This window comes from Chlorocebus sabaeus, chromosome 10, assembly GCF_047675955.1.
Source record: "Chlorocebus sabaeus isolate Y175 chromosome 10, mChlSab1.0.hap1, whole genome shotgun sequence".
Taxonomy (NCBI): Eukaryota; Metazoa; Chordata; class Mammalia; order Primates; family Cercopithecidae; genus Chlorocebus; species Chlorocebus sabaeus.
Window position 1 is genome coordinate 6,848,871 of NC_132913.1, and position 18,649 is coordinate 6,867,519.

The window sequence follows — 18,649 nt, forward strand, 5'->3', positions numbered from 1 at the left end:
AAAATCACAGGGCAATCACCTGAGCCTCCTGCTCCCATCCACGTGGGTTGGAGTCAACTGGCTGTGCTAAACGGGTGTGTGAAAGGAATTTCTCTAAGTGCCTGTTAAAATTCTTGGCAATTCAAAGGTGACAATGCTTTAATTTCAGGGTAATACTACAGCTTTATGACTTAGTAGTTTTATTTAATGGCCCAATTTAGCAAGAGATTATGCCTTCTGCCACTAGTCCAGAGAGACCACTTTAAAGCTCAGCCCTTCAGCACACGCAGAGCAGCTCCAGAGCTTCGCCTAAGAGACCAGCCTTCTGGAAGCCCTATGTGGTCACCACACTTTGGTTGACATCATAAACCCATTAGAGAGAAAAGAGAGACACTTAACTAAAAGTTCCCTCCTCCAAGCTGTTAAATTGCTATCCTTCAGCCTAAAATAGTCCTCTGGAAAAGCTTCATTTACAGAAAGCAAATTATCCCTCTGAAATATAAGCAACAACACAAGTATTATTCCAACTGATTAAACTACCAGTGAGCCACAGCACATATGTCACCCATGAGTGAGTCTCAACCAGGAAACAATGCTTGTGCCACCACGGGGACTCAGCTTGTGAGCTCCTCCCCCAGGATGAACTAAACCTGCTGTCCCTAAAGACAGTGGATGTGTTTCCAAAGAAAGGCAAAAGAAGACAAGAAGAAGGATCTAGGCTTTCTTTCCCACCTTCTCTGTGACTGTCATTTTCTGACATTGTTTACATGTTAACTCATTCAATTGACTACGTGGCAACCATAAAAAGCTGTCATCATCATCACCCTCCATTTACAGACAGAGAAACTAAGGTATAAAGATGGAGGGTTTTACTCATGCCCCCACAAAGTAATTAGACAATAATATAGTAATTTAGAAGGTGTCATGATTATGGGCACTGTTCAAAGAGTTTTCACTGATGCATATAAACTTATAAATATTCACAACCATGCCCTTCAAACATTGTAAGCCATGGGTAGGAGATGGGAATTTATTCAGGTAGAAGTGGAAGGGACGGAGAGACATGGCCATCCCTGTATTTTTTAAAGATCAGCCTAGCTGTTGTGTGAATTATGAATCACAATGGGGAAAGCTGAAGACTTGAGCATGTTTTTTTCCAACAAGGACAGGAGATTATAAAGTCTGTGAACTTGCAGGACCATATCTTAATCATTTCTATATTCTCAGTGGCTTGTCAGTGCCTGGCCAGAACAGATAACCAATGCATATTGATTCAAAGTAATAGAGGAAGTGTTGCCTTCCTTGCCTTACTATCCTTTGATAAAGAGCACAGCATACAGGGCAGAAGCTTCATTTCTAGACAGCTATAATTGGTATCCTGTTTCTACTACTTACTAGCCTCATTCATGCACTTATAAAATAAAAATTATTCCAGCTACTTCACTGTAATGCATGTTGTACTAGCTTGGTACCCTGTAGATATTCTGCACAATATTTTACAGTCTGTAATCAAATGACAACTTTGTGGTAACAATACTTTTGCAATGATGGTTACCCAACTTGTGATAAAAAAGCAAACTTCAGAACTTGAACGCAGCTTGCTTTTGTATGAGCCTGAAGTAGGGCAATGGAAGTTGACACATGTGTGTGTGAGTGTGTGTGTATGTGGGGGGGGGGGGGTTGAAAGTAGAGTGTTTCCCAATGAGATATCATCTCACACTAATCAGGATGGCTACAATTAAAAACTAACAACAACAGATGCTGATGACATTTTGGAGAAAAAGGAATGCTTTTACACTGTTGATGGGAGTGTAAATTAGTTCGACCATTGTGAAATACAGTGTGGAAATTCCCCAAAGACCTAGAGGCAGATACACCATTTGACCCAGCAATCTCAATACTGGTTTTATACCCAAAGGAATATAAATCATCCTTTTATAAAAATACATGCATGTGTATGTTCATTGCCACACTATTCACATTAGTAAAGACATGGAATCAACCAAAATGCCCACCAATGATAGACTGGATAAAGAAGATGTAGTTCATATGCACCACGGAATACTATGCAGCAGTAAAAATAAATAAGATCATGTCTTTGCAGGGACATGGATGGAGGTGGAAGCCATCATCCTTAGCAAACTAACATAGGAACAGAAAAACCAAACACCACATGTTCTCAGTTACAAGTGGGAACTGAATGATGAGAACACATGGACACATGGAATGGGAACAACACACACTGGAGCTTGTTAAAGGTGGGGGTGTGGGGGAGGGAGAGCATCAGGAAGAATAGCTAATGGATGCTGGGCTTCATATCTAGGTGATGGGGTGATCTGTGCAGCAAACCATCACGGCACACCGTTTACCTATGTAAAAAACCTCCACATCATGCACATGTAGTACTGAACTTAAAATAAAAGTTGAAGAACAAAAGAAAGTAGAGTGTTTTCAAATAGGAATCTGCAAGGAGATACCAGTGCCAAATTGTATCACAGATACAAGTCATGTAAGCAACTAAATTCTACTTACTTTGCTATAGGATACAGCTGCCACAATTAACAACATCCCAAGGCGGCCAGGGAGAAATAAATGTTTCATAACTAGTGGTCCCATTTTATGTCATGGATGACTCTCATTTCCCCTACACTGACAGACCCGGGTGCAGCCCACAGGTAAATTCACTGACATCGCTCTAACTTCAGGAAGCAAGGCTAACAATTTAGGCCAGACCACATGGATACATTTCTTTCTTTATGTCAATACCTGGGATGATAATCTATTACTGCAATCACACTGCACAATTATGTGCAGAAATATTGGTGAGACCTCAATTGCAGCTTTCTACCTACTCCATTATGCATGCTTTGATGAGTTTTAATGAAAACAGAGGCTGCTGCCAAAGGAGTGAGAAACAGAGCGTCATAATAGCCAGAGTGACAAGATATGGAGACTTGTAAGTTGGTTTGCAAATGGATTATGAGCTGTTTGAGAATGGAAAATAAGTTTCGCTTTAGAGATTTGACTAAATGTTCCTTGCAAATTCCTTGTAATGCCTGATGATTGCCTTACAGATCCACATGCATGAAATTGGCATTGAATCCATCAAGATAAGAAATAAATGTGTTTTTGCTAGTGATTCTAGACAATTTTGCATATCAATACGCAATTATGCTGTACAAAGGAAAAACAGTATACAGCTAAAAATATCTTTTAATATGTTGACAGTGTGTCCTGTTAACATTAAAAAAGGCACAATGTAAACTGGGTAGAATCAGTTTAATGTCAAGTTTCAAAGAAAATCTTGTCAGAGTGCCTCACCCTTATAATTCGGTTTTATCAATATTGAAAGAGTCCCAGCAGAAATGCTCTCTCCAGGCTCCAAAAGCCTCTGAAATCTCATGGTGCCTACACAAGTAAAGATTCTATTTCTATCACTGGCAAAGGTGATAGCTATCTTTCATGGCTAGAATGACTATATAAAATTATTCATACTATGTCAACTATAAGAGTGGTTAGAGACACAATTAATAATCACACCATGACATTACATTAGTATATTGAATGACCATCTACTTTTTGAGGCTAGAAACTTTGCATATTTATGTGTGTGTGTGTGTATAGCATATATATATATGCTAATTCTCACAGTCTTACACGTCACCAATTTTTTATTGTCTTCACATTACTGATAAGAAAACCAAGATCTAGAAATGTTAGATGATTTATCCAAGGCTATGCAACTAGAAAAACCAAGATCTAGAAATACTAGATGATTTATCCAAGGCCATTCTGCTAGAATGTGCTAGAATTTAAACCCCAGTGTGACTCCAAATCATATTTCTACCCATTAGTCATTTCTATGTTTGAAGAAAACAGCAACTTGGAGAGAGGTTGGGCAGCAACAAACAGTCATGAAGGCAGTGAGGAACAGATGGGCACTCTCTACTCTTGGACTTATAGAAGGCATTGCAAAGAGTAGGAATGACTCAAACTCAGTCAAGATTAAACACTGAGGCTGTTTCCAAAGTCCCAAACTGTTATTGATTTAATGGAACAGGGCTTGAGTCAAAGATAAATTATGGGAACAGAAAAGAAAAAAAGGGGAAAGGTAGAAATTAGTCTTCAATTTGGCAGTGATTTCTGAGTTCAGTTTACACTAGACTCATTCAAGTGTGTATAAAAGTAGATCCAAAGATTCATCACACCCTGTTCCTTATTTTCCAACAAGGAGCTCACAGCCCTGTGGGGACGCATAGGTAAACACTGCATTATAATGCAGTGTGAGTAATGTCATGAGCAGAGCACAGAGTAGGGGCATTAAACTCATCCTGAGGCACCCAAATGGATGAGTCAAGGTTGTCCAGAAACAGAACTACCTGAATAAACTAAACTGTGTGTGTGTGTGTACGCTATATATATACACACACACATATATATACACACACACATATATGTGTATATATACATGTATATATGTATGTATGTGTGTGTGTGTGTGTGTACATATATATATGAATGAGAAAAAGAGAGAAGGAGATAGATTTCAAGAAATTGGATTATGAAGGCTTAGTATGCCCAAAATCTGCAGGGGAAGCTGGCAGACAAGAGACCGAGGAAGTAGCTGCGGTTCCAGACCAGAGACATCTGCTTTCAGAATTCCTCCTCAGCTGGGAGAGGTTAGTGTTTGTTCTCTTAAGGCCTTCAACTGATTGGATGAAGTCCATCCCCATTATGGAGGGCAATCTGCTTTGCTTAAAGTCCACTGATTTAAATGTTCGTCTCATCCAAAAACACTTTTATAGGAAACATTCAGGATAGTATGTTCACATATTAGGTACCATGTTCCAGCCAAGTGGATACATAAAATTCACCATCACCCCAAGGGCAGATTGTCCCACGTTAGAAGCCGATTCTTCTGTTTTATCAACCCAAGCTTCCTATACAGCCACCTTAGGTGTTCATGGATTTCAGTTAGTTACTGTGACCTGCTCTTTCACCTTTTCTTTTATATGGGACCCAGTGCCAAGAACTCCTTTGCTTCCTGATGACATCTCACCCATCCTGCAAGATCACTTTATGTGCATTTTCATCCAGAAACCCAAATTCTTAGTCCCTAGTGGACTGCTGGTTGTCTCAAATGCATCTTTCCCTACCCACCCAGCGAAGGATGATCACCAACTCCTACATCATTGGCTGAAACGCTCTGCATCCATTCCAGGTTTTTATCATCGGATGGAGGTATGAAGCCGAGAACTACCTTTCGACAAAATAATACGTTTTAGCATGTCACAGTTTCTCTTACTTGTTTACTTGTTTCTAAGTTCTTTATAAACTGAGTACCTGTATTAAATCTTGGGGTAGGTCGTTTCCTAAATCTCTTATTCAGTACGTGTTTCTTACATTCATTCTGACTTTAGTGCTATTTAACTCATAAAGAGTGGTCTTTTCTTGTTCAGGTTGAAATTGATTTAACAAGTCTACGCTTCATTCATTTGCATGGTTTGTGAATTCCACTGACAGCCCCTGCCCTCACCACCATCCTTAATTCTTGTGCATTTTAATCACTTTCCCCAGACCTTTTTGGCCAGTCCTTTAAGCAGGTCAATATGGATAGCTTCCATTTGCCCCACCAGTTCCACTTTCCGCACATCTCCAGCCTTCTCTGTGCGCAGGAAGGTTGACGAAAAGCATTCTATCAGTGTGCACTCCTGCATTCTCGATTCTAGTTGGGTTTCATCAGTGGGGAGCATAGAAAGGAGCCCAGAAGGAGGAACGAGAGACTGAGGTCAAAGTGGTCATTGGATTGAGCTGGCTACTTCCCACACAGGAGGCCACAGATCTCCAGAGGCACAGCTTCTGAACATGTGCCTTTCTTCCCACTCTGTTAGTATCTCTGTGCTACAGTCCCTACACTATAAATTCCTTTTATATATTCACACCTTTAAGAATAGTCCCTAATTTGAGCAAGCCATATGAGAGATCCGCTGTTCTCAAGATATGGGGTCAGTGCCGAGGTCCATGCATGCTGTTGAGGGGACATCTTGTTGCTAGCTCTTAAGACTATGGCTCATCTTTTTTTTTTTTTTTTTTTTCAGGGCAAGCTAAATAGTCTCACATGCTCAAGAACTCTCTATAATAAAGCCATTCCTCCTTTTCTGTTCTGTTAAATCTGAGACAGCAGATGTTTGTGCTGGGAAACTCTAGTTCAGATTACAGAGCTTCAACGGCCTTTGCTTGCTGCTGCTCAAGTCAATTTGATCCTTTCTCTTCTATTCAGCCACAGCTTTATGAGATTTTCTGGGTTCTAATCTATTGAGGCAGCTCAGTGGGTTGGTGACTTCCACAAATATGCAGGTTCTAGGGATGCTGGGCGTTTGTTCCTGCTCTTCATTCTGTCTTCCTGGAAATGCTTTTTTGCAGCTCTTCTCTTGACCAGCTTTTACTCCCATTTAGATTTCAGAGGCATTATCTGCTGCCCAGTAGCCTTCACACTGCACACCAGGCCAGGTTAGGGTCCCTCCTGTGAGCTCCCACAAGCACTAGACACACTTTGTCATTGTCCTTATACTTTAATTGCTGCTGTGTCATCTCCTTGATTAGTCTGTGAAGAAGACTGAAATCATACTATTAAGGGTTGAATTTTGTCACCAGAAAGATACATCGAAGTCCTAACCCTCAGTACCTATGAATGTAACCTATCTGGAAAGACATTCTTTACAGAAGTAAACGAGTTAAGATGAAGTCATACTCCATTAGGATGGGCGTCACCCAGCATGAAGGGTACCCTTGTAAGAAGAAAATAAATGGACACACAGGCACATGGGAGGAGAAGGCCACGTGACAATGTCACATGAAGGCAGCGTAGCAATCTCCAGAAGGCAGAGATTAAAGCGCTGAGGCTGCAAGTGAAGGAGTGCCAAGGACTGAGCAAATCTCAAAAGCTAGGAAGTGGCGGCCGGGCGCGGTGGCTCACGCCTGTAATCCCAGCACTTTGGGAGGCCGAGACGGGCGGATCACGAGGTCAGGAGATCGAGACCATCCTGGCTAACCCGGTGAAACCCCGTCTCTACTAAAAAATACAAAAAACTAGCCAGGTGAGGTGGCGGGCGCCTGTAGTCCCAGCTGCTCCGGAGGCTGAGGCAGGAGAATGGCGTGAACCCGGGAGGCGGAGCTTGCAGTGAGCTGAGATCCGGCCACTGCACTCCAGCCTGGGTGACAGAGCGAGACTCCGTCTCAAAAAAAAAAAAAAAAAAAAAAGCTAGGAAGTGGCAAAGAAAAGATTCACCCTGCATGTTCAACAGGAAGTGTGGCACTGCAGGTACTTTGATTTTGGATTTCTGGGCTCTAGAACTGTGAGAAAATATTCCTCTGTTTTATAAGTCGCCCAGTCTCTGGTTGAAGCATACCTTGTTTTATTGAACTTCACTTTAATGTGCTTCACAGATATTTCATTAAAAAAAGAAAAAATGAAGGTTTGTGGCAACCCTATGTTGAGCAAGTCTATCGGTACCGTTTTTCCAATATCGTGTGCTCATTTCACGTCTCTCTGTTATATTTTGGTAATTTATGTTCATTATTATTATTATTATCCCTTATAATACTACATTATTGTCATTATTTTATCCCTAGACCCTGCACATTGGCAAGAGCCACCAATCCACCATTGCAATATCTCAAACTTGTTTATTCTTATTACATATGCTATAGTGATCTGTGATAAGGGGTCACTAATGTTACTATTGTAATTGTTTTGGGGCATCATGAACTGCACCTATATAAGGCAATGAACTTAATTGACCAATACTGTGTGTTCTGATTGCTCTGCTGGCCAATGATTTCTGTCTCTTTCCTTCTCCTGAGGCTTCCCTATTCCCAGAGATGGAACAAGATTAAAATTAGGCCAAATAGTAACCCTACGACGACCTCTAAGAATTCAAGTGAAAGGAAGAGTGGCACATCTCTCATTTTAAATCAAAAGCTAGAAATGATTAAGCTTAATGAGGAAGGTATGTTGAAAGTACAGACAGACAAAAAGCTAGGCCTCTTGTGCAAGTTAACCAAGTTGTGAATGCAAAGGAAAAGTTCTTGAAGAAAATTAAAAATGCTACTTCAGTGAACACATGAATGATAAGAAAGCAAAACAGCCTTCTTGGTGATGTGGAGAAAATTTTAGCTGTCTGAATAGAAGATCAAGTCAGGCACAACATTCCCTTAAACCAAAGCCTAACCCGGAGCAAGGCCCTAACTCTCTTCAATTCTATGAAGGCTGAGAGAGGTGAGGAAGCTGCAGAAGAAAAGTCTTAAGCTAGGAGAGGCTAGTTCATGAGGTTTAATTAAAGAAGCCATCTTCATAACCTAAAAGCTTAAGGTAAAGCAGCAAGTGCTGATGTGGAAGCTGCAGTAAGTTACCCAGAAGGTATAACAAAGATCATTGATGAAAGTGGCTACACTAAGCAGTAGGTGCCATCTAAGACTTTCAGAGGGAGAGAAGAGAAGAGAAGACAATGCCTATCTTTAAAGCTTCCAAGGATAGGCTGTATCTCTTGATGCAAGTGCTAATGCTCATTTGCCATTCTAAAAATCCTAGGGTCCATAAGAATTATGCTAAATCTACTCTGCCTGTGCTCTCTAAATGGAATAGTAAAGCCTGGATGGAACCACATTTGTTGACAGCATGGTTTACTGAATATGTTAAGCCCACCATTGAGACCTCCTGTTCATAAACAACAACAGAAAAAGATTTCTTTCAAAATATCACTGCATACAGACAATGAACGAGGTCACTCAAGAGCTCTGATGGAGATCTACAATGAGGTTAATGTTGTTTTCATGCCTGCTATCACAACATTGACTCTGCAGCCCATGGATCAAGGAGGAATTTTGACTTTTTAGTCTTAAAAAATACAGTTCAAAAGTCTACAAATGCCATAGAAAGTAATTCCTTCGATGTGTCTGGGCAAAATAATTTGAAGACCTTCTGGAAAGCATTTGCCATTCTAGATCTCATTAAGAACATTCATGATTTATGGGAGAGGCCAAAATATCAAACAGGAGATTGGAAGAAGTTGATTCCAGTCCTCTTTTGAGAAGTTCATTCCTTCTGTGGAGGAAGTAACTGCAGATTTGGTGGAAACAGCAAGAGAACTAGAATTAGAGGTGGAACCTGAAGATGTGACTGAATTGCTGTATTCTCATGACAAAATTGTAACGGATGAAGAGTTGCTTCTTAGGGATGAACAAGTAAAGTGGCTTCTTGAGATGGACTCTACTCTTGGTGAAGAGGCTATAAACATTGTTAAAATGTCAACAAAAGATTTAGAATATTCCACAAGCTTAGTTGCTAAAGCAGTGGCAAAATTTGGAATGATTGACTTCAATTTTGAAAGAAGTTATACTGTGGGTAAAATGCTATCAAACAAAATTACACACTACAGAGAAATCCTTCAAAAAATAGTCAATTATGTGACATGCTTTATTGTAGTCTTATTTTAGGAAACTGCCACAGCCACCCCAACCTTCAGCAATGAGCATCCTGATTGGTTAGCAGCCATTAACATCTTTTTCCTCCAACAGCAAAAATGATTGGGTCTCTTAAGCCTCACTGAAGGCTCAGAAGGTTGTTAGCATTTTTTAGCAGTAAAGTATTTTTTTAATTAAGACAAAGACTTTTTGTTTTATATACTGTTATTGCACAATTAATAGTTTACCTGTAGTGTAAACATAACTTTTATATGAACTTGTGTCAGAGATATTTAAACCAGAGTGACTCCATCTTGAACAGGGACTGGGTAAAATAAGGCTGAGATCTACTGGGCTGCATCCTCAGGAGGTTAAGGCATTCTTATTCACAGGATGAGATAGGAGGTTGGCACAAGATTCTGGTCACAAAGACCTTGCTGATAAAACAGCATGCGGTAAAGAAGTTGGCCAGATACCACCAAAACCAAGATGGTAACAAAACTGACTTCTGGCCATCCTCACTGCTCATTATACACTAATAATAAAGCCTTCGCATGCTAAGAGACACTACCCCCAGAGCCATGACAGTTTACAAATGTCATGGTGACATCAGGAAGCTACCATACATGGTCTAAAAAGGGGAGAAACCCTCAGTCCTGGGAATTGCCCACCACTTTCCTGGAAAACTCATGATTAATTGTTTAGCATATAATCAATACACAACCATAAAAATGGCCAGCCAGCAACCTTTGGGGCTGTTCTGCCTATGGAATAGCTATTCCTTATTCCTTTACTCTCTTAATAAACTTGCTTTAACTTTACTGTATAGACTTTCCCCAAATTCTTTCTTGAGTGAAGTCCAAGAACTTTCTCTTGGGGTCTGGATCAGGACCCCTTTGCAGTAACACTTGGAAACTAGAAAATTCATGTGACTTGCTTTATTATGATACTCATTTTATTGCAGTGGTGTGAAATAAAACCAGTGTTATGTAGTTTGTTACAGAGCCCTAGGAAACCAATATAGACACACTATTAAAACTACAGCACTTTCACAGTGCCCACAATGCCCAAATTTATATTGAGTAAAATTATGTTGGCTGAACCTTATTGTAAATCACTTTAAAAAACTGTTAAGCGTCTGACAAGTGTGTGTTCCTGTGGAAACTTACTCTTTAACTTCCTTATCCAACACTTCACTCAATTCTCCATCCAAAAATTGTGCTCTCCCCATCTCCCATCTGATAGCCCTGTGGTGAAGCAACTTAGAACATAGTTCTAAGGATGGCACCCTGTCAAAAGTGTGTGGAGGTCCAGATTCAGTCCACTTTATCAATAAGCTTAATCGCCTCCCTTAAGTTAACTTCCCGTCGCAGAGATTATGCCTCTTTACATTAAATGGGACAGTTGCTGGTTGAGCATTTGGGGAACTCCCCTCCTGAAGACTGCCCTGTGTGCAGGTTAGATGCACAGACTTAACATCTCCCAGGACAGGTTAGGGACTACTATGCTTATAGGAAGGGGGAGCTCACGTTCCCCAGGGTGCACTGTAAGAGAGACAGCTGGGACTCAAATGTACTATTGCTCTCTACAATGGAAACCTGCCCATCTTCCGTCCCATGACATCCATTTGCAAGTATCTGTAGACTTCTCAGAAGAAAAGTCTCTCTTCTCTGGAACCTCAAAGAATAGCTCAGAGAATTCTCAATAAGGAAAGGCTATGGAAGCCAGAGGACCCAGATCTTAATTTTATAGATGTGGGCCTGGGCCCCAGGCACTTAACTGAGCTGACAGGCACAAGGTGCAGAAAGAGCGCTTGGTTTTCCTGCCTTCTGGTGCTCTGGACTCCCATTCTGGGATGATCCCAGTGTTAAAGATAGCACAAGTTTCCTTCTGTTTCTTCTCTCCCTTCTTCCTGACTCTCTTCCCTGGACTACTGTGTCACACTTTTCATAGTGTTGTAAGTCACTCACATTTAACAACATTCAACTTTTAAAATTTTCAAATAGAAAGATGCTTATTTGATCATCATTACATGTATGTATCAGAAAATTGTTTTCCATTTAAACATGAGAGTTGTGTAGTTCAGCCGACACAGAGCTTTGCTTTTATTTTATTTTTATTTGTTTATTTATTTGAGACAGAGTCTCACTCTGTCGTCCAGGCTGGAGTGCAGTGGCACGATCTCGGCTCACTGCAATCTCTGCCTCCCAAGTTCATGTGATTCTCCTGTCTCAGCCTCCGAGTAGCTAGTACTATATGCGTGCACCACCATACCTGGCTAATTTTGTATTTTTAGTAGAGATAGGTTTCCACCATGTTGGCCAGGCTGGTCTCGAACTCCTGACCTCAAATGCCTTGGCCTCCCAAGTGTTGGGATTATAGGTGTGAACCGCTATGCCTGGTCTGCTTTTATTTTTGCAGGTATTTTAGAAAAAAAAAAAACAGAAACTTATACATCGTGCAGCTGAATATAACCCCCAAAAAACATATTCAAAAGAAATACCCCACCACGCACACCAAGCTGATCAACTCGGGACACAGTTCAGAGGCTATGATTTCTTTAGGATCACATCAGCACAGCAGTAATCTTTAAATACAAGTACACTATTCACCTTTAGTCATTCTTGGACAAATGATCACACATAAACCCTGAGAGAAGGCTGTTGGACGGTGAGGAAGAGAGTCTCATGTAGATGAAGCCTGTGCATCAATCAGGCTCTCTGTGTCCTTGTCCTTGCCTTATTTTGAAGAGTTTAACGTTTCTAAGCTATATTTATCTTAATCTCAAAATATATTTTAATAGGGAAAATCTATATCACACATTAAAATTAAAATTTATAATTTAAATCTATATGTATATTTCCATGTGTTGGTATGGATACAGGTAACATATAAGTTCATAGCAAAAACACACAGGCATTCATTTTAAAATGTCTTGAAGAAATTCTAATAATTTAATAACAATGGCAATCTCTGAATTATGGATTACAGTTGGCTTTAATATTTCCTTCATCCTTTTTCCCCTCAAAATTTCTTCAGTTAACCTTGATGACTTTTGTTACAAAATTTTCTAAAAATAAAGCAACACTGTTTAAAAACAAAACGTACGTAATACAACGTGTCCAATGAACATTTTGGTGATATGGATTACGACTGAACCAGAAGGCTCTGCCTGCTTCCTACGTCTTGACTGTCAGTCACTGAATTTATTACCTTGAGCCAGTCATGAAATGCTCATATTCTCTTTCCTTCTATGTTAGATGGAGATAAAAAACGTCTGCCTCTGATTTTTGTTGTGAGGATGAAAAGAGACGGTATTTGTAAACTCCCAGCTCAATTCCCAGAGAGAGTCGAAGCACAGTAATTGCTGTCCATTATACCACTCCTATTATTACAAGTCACACCTGGCCACTCAGCAGTGGACATTTATCTCTTTTGCCTTATTCTGCAGCCAAATTACTTTCCCTGTTTTTTTGGAAAAGTGGACCAGGGACAATTTGCATCAGAATCACTTGAAAAACTCAGTAAAAGTGCATTTACTGAATTAGAATTTCTGGGGCTGGGAAATCTGCCTTTTTAGCAAGAGTCCATATGTTAATTACATTTTAAAAATAACCAAGATCCGCTGAGAAGCCTAGTTTTTGACCAGGTTGTTGAACACTATAGGTTACCACAACCATGAAAAGACAACAGGAACACAATTTCTAATTATGTTACAGGGCTTTTGAAGAGCAGCTACCATACAACCATTTTGGAGAGAGAAAGTATTATGGAAATGCAAGGACGGGGCACCCAGTTCCAGGTCACCAGCATTTTCTATGCAGACAGCATGGGACTTTGTATCCAGATGGGCAAATTACTGTGCTTCCTTCCTCACCATTTCTTTCAATAGTTTTCTTGCGTTTCTGCTGGGGATACCTCATGGTAGCGTTCCTGACTTTACTGCCTCATGAACAATCGCCACTGTGTCTTACTTTTCATACCCTCTGTATCCAAAACAGTGTCTGCCTACAGAAAGCACTCCATAAATATGGTTGCTTCATTGCCGAAAATCCTGAGGCCTGAGGGCTCAATGAGCCTAAAGAGTCCCCTACCTTCCTGCTTCATTACATGATGCAGCTGGCATCTCTGAAGACCAGTGCTTGAAACGAACAAACAAACAAAAAATGTGTATGTGCCAATTAATGATGTTCACAGTGGTAGGAGTGCTTGCACAGCTGGATTTATTTTTTTCTTTTTCTTTTTTTTTTTTTTTTTTTGAGATGGAGTCTCGCCCTGTCGCCAGACTGGAGTGCAGTGGCACGATCTTGGTTCCCAGCAACCTCCGCCTCCCGGGTTCAAGTGAGTCTCGTGCCTCAGCCTCGGGAGTAGCTGGGATTACGGTCACATGCCACCGCACTCAGCTACTTTTTGTATTTTTAGTAGAGACGGGGTTTCACCACGTTGGCCAGGATGATCTTGATCTCCTGACCTTGTGATCTGCCCGCCTCGGCCTCCCAAAGTGCTGGGGTTACAGGCGTGAGTCACCGCACTCGGCTGCATAGCTGGATTTTTAAATAATGATTACTTCAAGATTTGGTTTTGTGGAAATATGTTTCATGGTAAATTAAGGATCAAATGCCGTTTCTAAGCCCCTGTAATGACTGCGTCTTACCGTGTCCTTCTGCATTTAAGAAACAGGTTGTAAGCTGTCAAGAGATTTCCAGAGAAAAGTGAAAAAGCTCACCTTTTTGTTTTGTTTGGTTAGACATCTAAGAACAACCAGTCTGGCTAGCTGCTCTAAAACACATGATTGTATTTAATCCTCACAGCTCTGGGGGTAGTCACTATTATTCCCATTTCACTGATCAAGCTCAGAGACACTCTAGTATTCACCTAAGGGTCATGCATTCCTTGGGGCCAGACTGGAATCAAGCTCTCCAGCTTCCCAAGTCAGGGCTTCCCATTGATTTGCAGTTTTGTTTGTTTGTTTGTTTGTTTACCTTTTCTTTCTGTTTTTGAGTTGCAAGAGAGAAAATGCCCTTGGAGGCCCTAAAGAAAACCACTGATAATGAATTCTTGCTTCAATGAAACATTATCAAGACCATTAACAAGTTTTCTTTTTTCTGTCTCATGAAAATTAACCTAGCTGCCTATTTGCATTACTCACTAGAATGCCATTTCCTCCCCAAAGGAGACCAGTTGGTCTTTCAAGGTTTTATTCACGTAGGTATCCCTCTCCAGTGAATTTCTTTTTGATTCCTACCATGAAGTGGAGTGGTTAAGTGTGAGGAGGGCTACTGCAACCTTACCGGTGATATTGCAGTACACCTGGAGAGGTCCCAGTGGGCCGCTGCCATCCGAGTCGATGTAGAAGAAGCCAGCTGTGTTCCCCTGGTGCCTGTACACCTCACAGGATTGCTCGTAGATGGCTGGAAAGACAAAGGCAGCAGAGAGAAAACTTGGCTTGGCTCTGCACATCCCTTTGCAGGAATCAGTAACTCCTCCTTAGATTTACTCTATGTGTATTCATTTTCCTTCTTCTACATCCTTGACTTTTTCCCCAAGCCTTAATACACCAGTACCAGTGTCTTGATACTAACGTTTCATATTCAGATTTTCCATTCATCTCTCTCTCTCTTTTTTATTATTATTTTTTAGACTGCAGTAGTGCGATCATGGCTCATGACACATTGCAGCCTCAAACTTCCAGGCTCAAATGATCTCCCAACTCAGTCTCCCGAGTAGCTGGGAGTGTAGGTGTGAGCCACCACCTTGGCTAGTTTTTTAAAAAAATGTTTGTAGAGACGGGGTCTCACTCTGTTATCCACGCTGGTCTTGAACTCCTGGCCTCAAGTGATCCTCCTGCCTCAGTCTCTCAAGCTGCTGGGATTATAGGCATGATCCAGCAGGCCCAGCCTTATTTTCCATTCATTTAAATTCATTCATTCTTTTAAAATCAGTGCAGAGGTAACGCCTCTCAAAATGTGGTCCCTCACCTCTTACATGGCCCTCCTCTTTGCTTATCTCTATGACCTTCCTCCTTGCTCCCACTGTATGCTGAGCTTGGATCATCCATATACTATTGTATCTGTTTCAATGGGTTACAGAACCTGTAAGAGTAGAGGTCATGTGTCATTTGATGTTGTACCCCAGCATCTAGCAGAGTGCAACAATCACAGCAGGCCCTGAACAAATGTTTGACTCATGAATTAAAAAAAATAACTGCTTACATACAGTATGGCTTTTCACTAAAAACAGACTTTTTTTTTTTTCCTTGAGATCAAGTCAGCTCTATTGCCCATGCTGGAGTACAGTGGCTTGATCTTGGCTTGCTGCAAACTCTGCCTCCCAGGTTCAAGAGATTCTCCTGCCTCAGCCTCCTGAGTAGCTGGGATTACAGGCACGTGCCACCATTCCCAGCTAATTTTTGTATTTTTAGTAGAGATGGTGTTTCCTCTTATTGGTCAGGCTGGTCTTGAACTCCTGACCTCGTGATACACCCACCTCGGCCTCCCAAAGTGCTGGGATTACATGTGTGAGCCACTGCGCCCGACTGAGACTGTCTTATTTTTTTATGTACCTAGTACTCAGTATAGCACATAACATGTAGTAAGCGCACAATGAAGTTCAGTTTATTTTGACTTAACTATCATTTACTGAGTTCCTAGTATGTGTCAACAGATGCGGTTGCCACCAGAGGATGGAACCATGGAGAAGGCAATCAATCTCTACCCCAGAAAGCTTACAGCTTGGTGGGCAGCCACAAAAGTCTGCATGCTCAGATAGAGGCAGGTTCAAGTGTCCTGAGATAGGGAGCTTTGACCAATCTGCAGGTTTGGGAAATATATTTTATTAAGCTAACATGAATAAATCTGTTGGGGTACAAAGGAGACATCTGCTGTCTCATACATGAGAATATAGAATGTTGTCTGATGCTTTAGACAGAATGTTGTAGCTCAGAGCAGCAGGTACATCTCCAATCATGTCACCCTATGATGCTTTAAACACTTCAGTGGCTCCCAACAGCTTTCAAGATATAGTACCAACTCCTCTCCTGAGCCAGCTCCTGCCCCTTGTGACTGATGTCCCATCCCAGGAATAGGAAGCTGCAGTCTGTCATGATCAAATGTGAGGGGTACCTCAAATAATTTATTACCAGGAAAGTTATGAAGTCTGAGAGGGTCTGACTTTTTATAAATGAGAGTGAACTCAAGGTTATCCTTGTTCTCATGGCATTCTCTCCTGCATCCCTGCAAACTTTCCGTAGCAGGAGGTATGTGGGAGTGCCACAATCTGTGCCCCACATTGTGAGCATAATGTACAGATTATTTTTGTTTGCCTAAACCCGATAATACCCTTGGGTGTTTGTCACAAAGGTGAAAATCAGCTCTTGGCTGTGTTGACCTCCCAACCGCTCCTGCATTCCCAGGATGACAGCGATGTGGAAAGAGTTGCTCTCGTCCCACAAAAAGTAAACACCACCCCACAGCATGTGAGCAGTTGCAGAGTAAACCCTGGAATCAGAATGGGTGGTTTTGTCTCGCGGGGCTACCCCTTACTCCCTGTGGAAGCGTGGACAACCTACTTCACCTGTGCTAGGCAACCTCTAAGGTAATTCCCGTGATGGACAGATACTTCCTGGGATTCATGTTCTGCTGATAAAATCATGTCCTCCCTCCAAGTGGGCTGAACTTACTGACTTGCTCTAACACATAGAATATGATAGTGTGGTAGATATCATTTCCAGATTAGATTATAAAAAAAAAAATGACTTCCATCTTGGGTGCTTCTAGATCACTAACTGTGGTAGAAGCCAACTCTCATGTAACAAGGCCGCCTTTGCAAGAAGTCCAAGGGAGTGAGCCTGGAAGTTTCAGCAGTATGCCTTGAGAATGGGCACCAAAGTAAGATCCCCACATCTAGCCTTAAAACGAAAGCAGTCCTGTGGACATCTTTATTGCAGGTGCATGAGAGACCGAGCCAGAACCACCCAGCTAAGCTGCTTACAGACCCAGACACACTCCAAGATGATAACGTCTGTTGTTTCCAGGTGTTGTTTTAGAATCCTTCATTACAATAGGTAGCTAATCAACTCTCAAAGCATAAATTGTCTCATCAGACTACAGTAACTCAAAACAAGCTTCCCTCATACTGTTGTAGTAAGGATTCAAAGACGTAATCCACCTATGGCACATAGAAAGTGCTTGATTAACATGAGTCTATATTATTAATAGTCGTAGTATTGTTTCATGACTTGTTGCCTCTCCTTTTTTTAATACTATTTTCTATAATTTTTAAAAGTTAAATATAATAACAATTACTTTTTTCTTTCGTTCCTTTCTTTCTTTCGGCCTAGAATAACAGTTCTTAAACACTAAAAGAAAATGAAAACAAATGAATTTAACCAGGATTAAAGCAACATTGAAATTTAATATTTTCTTTTTAACTTTCTTTTTACAGAAAATTTCAAATACAAAGAGCACAGAGAGTAATAAAAGGACCCTGCTAGCATCACAACCAGCTTCAGCAACTCCCAGTATTATCGCTCATCTTCCATCATCTATATTCTCAGTGCATCAGTTCTTTGGCTGTATAAAAACAAAGACACATAAAACTCCAAATCTGACTTTAAATCATGACTAAGCCATGATTCTGCAGGCCAGCCATTGAGTCTGGGATTCGCTGGGCAGTTCATGCCTCTGCAGCCAGCTGCTGGGTCAGCTGGGCTGGGTGGTGATAAGCTGTAGTTCTTTGCTTTGGCCCAGGTGACCTCTCACACTCTAGCAGGGGAGTTTACACGGTACAACCTCCCAGAACAGCAAGAAACCAAGTACTTGTCAGGCCTCTGCTTGCATGATGTTTGCTGATGCCCCATTGCCCAAGGCAAATCACTTGAGCCGTCCAAAATTCTCAGGAAAAAATCCCAAGAAGCTAAATGAAATGGAGCCATAGGGTAGACATGGATTTTATCATTGTTTGACTTCATTGAACAGGTCACACTGCATGGGGATGTGAACATAAAATAAATGTTTATTTCGCTAAGTCGTTGAGATCCTGGAGTCATTTACCACCTTAGTTAACCTACTGTTCTTGATATACTTGTTCCTTAAATGCTGGCTCAGTAACTGGGAGATCTCTGAGGGCAAAGCCTGGTAACAGCATTGCCATTTATGGACACTGTAAATGAGTTCATAAAATATAAGTACTTTGCCCAAAGACAAACCAG

The 18,649-nt window shown here is 41.1% G+C and overlaps 1 protein-coding gene across 1 annotated transcript in view; it reads right to left on the reverse strand.

Annotated features, from left to right (window-relative positions):
- Nucleotides 1–18,649, reverse strand: part of CNTNAP5 (contactin associated protein family member 5) — an 868,401-nt gene that overhangs the window by 298,734 nt on the left and 551,018 nt on the right. Inside the window, exon 12 of the mRNA XM_007964645.3 lies at nucleotides 14,733–14,852. Within this exon, the coding sequence (XP_007962836.3) occupies nucleotides 14,733–14,852 (120 nt within the window). The remainder of the gene's footprint in view (nucleotides 1–14,732; nucleotides 14,853–18,649) is intronic.